General features: G+C 36.9%; 1 protein-coding gene across 1 annotated transcript; it reads right to left on the bottom strand.

Moving 5' to 3' along the window:
* Window positions 1-1,831: 1,831 nt before the first annotated feature.
* On the bottom strand, window positions 1,832-2,313 carry LOC103676204 (60S ribosomal protein L27a-like). Its single transcript, XM_040621740.1, is given in 2 exon segments — window positions 1,832-2,067; window positions 2,070-2,313. Coding segments are annotated over 2 exon segments (480 nt in total).
* Window positions 2,314-2,875: the final 562 nt, after the last annotated feature.

The following is a 2,875-nucleotide window of genomic DNA, read 5'->3' as shown; positions in this document are numbered from 1 at the left end:
TGTATGTGTATGTAAATGATCTGAAATAGATTTTATTAAATGATCTTTATTATCTGCAGCACCCTCCAATATATTATATTCCTTTCTGTTCTACCATGTACCATTAAAAAATACCTGGCCATATCCCATTAGATTTATTTTATGTCCAATTAATGGGTCATACATTGCAGTTTGAAAAACACTGATCTAATGTGACTCCTTGAGAATTGTGAATATATATCTGTATTATTTCCTTCCTACCACAATTGCTTTTATTTCAGAAAAAGATTTGTGATAAGCCATGTTAGGCACTAGAGATTTTTTTTTTAACCACTAGCTGTGAATTTCTGTTAGATTAAAGGTACCACATTTTATGAGTGAAGACTAAAGATATGTTCACCATTATTGTGGAGCCAAATAGTCTGTAACTCTCCCCCTTTCACACGACCAGAGAGTAAACCCAAATAAATTATGTGTTTAAAAGGAGTATCAGAATTTTCTTTTACTTATGCTTATCTGTTTCCTGAATAAATGAAAGACTACTTTCTAGAGTATTATTCCAGCATACTTACAAGCTCTAAATGTTCCTTAGTAAAAGACAAAAGAAAACATTTTAAATTTTGGGTAAGCAAAGTGATATATAATATGCTTCACTTTGTATACCTATTTTTATAAAGTGTCAGTGAGCCATACAGGTTTTTTCCCTCTGTTTACTGGTCCATATTCCTGTGTCAATATACAAGTTGCCTCTCATTTTATACTAAAATTTACTTTCTCCCCGAATGAAAACAATGCTTCCTCTTTTTTTATTAGATTAAATTATTTACAGGAGGGATGGTAAATCATGTAATGCTTGTGATAAAAATTGTTTGCACCGGTTCTTTATGATGCTTATATTACTGGTGGAAGATGACCGTGCATATTTCTGAACCAAATTTAGCCAGCTGACAATGTTAACCCTTAGGATTTAGAGGAAAGCCAATCCTTTGTAAATTATATTCATATTTCCTCTGCCTGCAAGTTAGCAACATTGTTCACTCTATTATAGAAGTCAGTCACATAGTCTTTTCTAAAAGCTAACCTTTCCCAGTGAGCCATTATTGGTGACATAACCTTATCTTCTACCTCAGTGATGAATTCCACAGGTCACTGGCAGGTGGTGGTATTCAAAATGCAGAAGGAGATGAGATTATGAGGATCCGTGTCACTTGAGTTAGACTCTGAAAGCTAGAAAGAGTCCTGAATCCTATTGTTGGCTCAGTCAAGATTTGACTTTTAGTATCTCAGTTGAACTTATCCATGGTGTCTCTCCTGTACAGTATTGCAATTTGTTGTAAATTTTTCTTTAGCAATCTTCCAAGTGAAGACTTTTTCTCAAGTGGAATATGAATGAGAATTATATTTGAACAATTAAGATGGAGATAATTTTGTTTTTAATAAATATATGCAGAGGTTTAGAGCAAAAATCATACATGATGTTCTCTTCTCCCTTTGATAAGGTATGGGATCCAATATATCCCGTGCTTGGACGAACCACACCTTTAGGCACACGTGCATGTCCAGGTGCCAAAGAAGGATCGTCTGTTGTTGTTAGATCCTCCATCAGTCTTCACAGAGGACTGAAGTTCAAGTAAAATAAGAGAGTAAACTAAAGAAAAGGACTTAAATTAGTTCATCAATAACCTGGGAGTTAGTCTAATTATCATATGGCCACTTGGTATTTAAGTATATTTCTAAAACTCCTGAAAAAAATATTGAAAGTATTTGCCAAATTCTCAGAATTTACAAACCTACAAACCACATTTGTAACCTGCAATATATATATATATATTTTTTTTTAGAAAAGCACTTGTTAGCGTTTAATGAACCTCCCTCTACCTGGCTTCAAGTTACCAGGACACAGAACCACCACCACCCCAATCTTGGTCTTCTCCTCAACTCTTCTAGTGAAGGATTTGACCTTCATGATGACAGGCTGTTTTGGGAGCTTTCCCTTTCCCCAAACTTTGTAGTGGCCCAGTCGCACCACATCAGTCATAGGAGCAGCTCCAGTCTTGTTTTGGGCAGCATTTATCCGTGTCTGTTCCTAACCAAGGTCTACAGTTTATCAAGGTTGATAGCTGAGCAGAAGCTCTGGTTCTTCTTTAAGTGGTAATGCCTCGTACCAACGTTTCCAAAGAAACCTGGGTGATATTTGTCGAGGTTGATCCTGCAGTGATGCATGCCACAAGCACTACCCAGGTCTTCTGGGTGTTTCTGGTACTTGTCCCTGCATCTGTGGCTGTGGCTCACGTGGCCCTGAAGTTTCTGGGTCTTCCTCAGTCTGGATGGCATGTTGGCAGCCTGGAGGAAAGAGCTCTGAAATGTCTTTTTGAGACCATTACACTACTACTTAGTGAAGTTAATTTTACTACCACAGACTTTAGTGGTAGACCAGTGACTTGAACAATACAATGCAAAGTGCAGTACTGTCAAGAAACATCTTGGCATTGAGAGGTTCTGACTCATTAAAAGATGCACCATAATTTAGTCACTTACAGCTATATTCTATAAGGAATGCATTTTTATTTCAATTCCCAGAGAGTCTTAATTTTTTCTCCCTACATATAATGGCATCTTCTCTTTTCTCATCTCAGGCCTTTCTATGGATCTAATCAGATTTCTTCCTTTACTGTACTTTCACTTTATCTGAAAAAGGTCATTCTAGTTCTTCTAATCACCTCCACATTTGTCCTGCCCTTGTCTATAACTTTTATAGCACAGGGGTCCCAGGTTGAGTGGACTGTAGAGCTGAGCCATGGCGAGGACTACAAAAGTAAAGGAAGGCCAGTGGTAGGAAGTGTAATTTTCAGGTTCTTACCAAAAGATTTACAAAAGAATTGACAAATGTTGGAGG

Source organism: Ursus maritimus, unplaced genomic scaffold (genome assembly GCF_017311325.1).
Source record: "Ursus maritimus isolate PB19 unplaced genomic scaffold, ASM1731132v1 scaffold_4, whole genome shotgun sequence".
NCBI classification, from domain to species: Eukaryota; Metazoa; Chordata; class Mammalia; order Carnivora; family Ursidae; genus Ursus; species Ursus maritimus.
The sequence above is the reverse complement of the archived record's forward strand: the minus strand, read 5'-3'. Positions and strand labels throughout refer to the sequence as shown.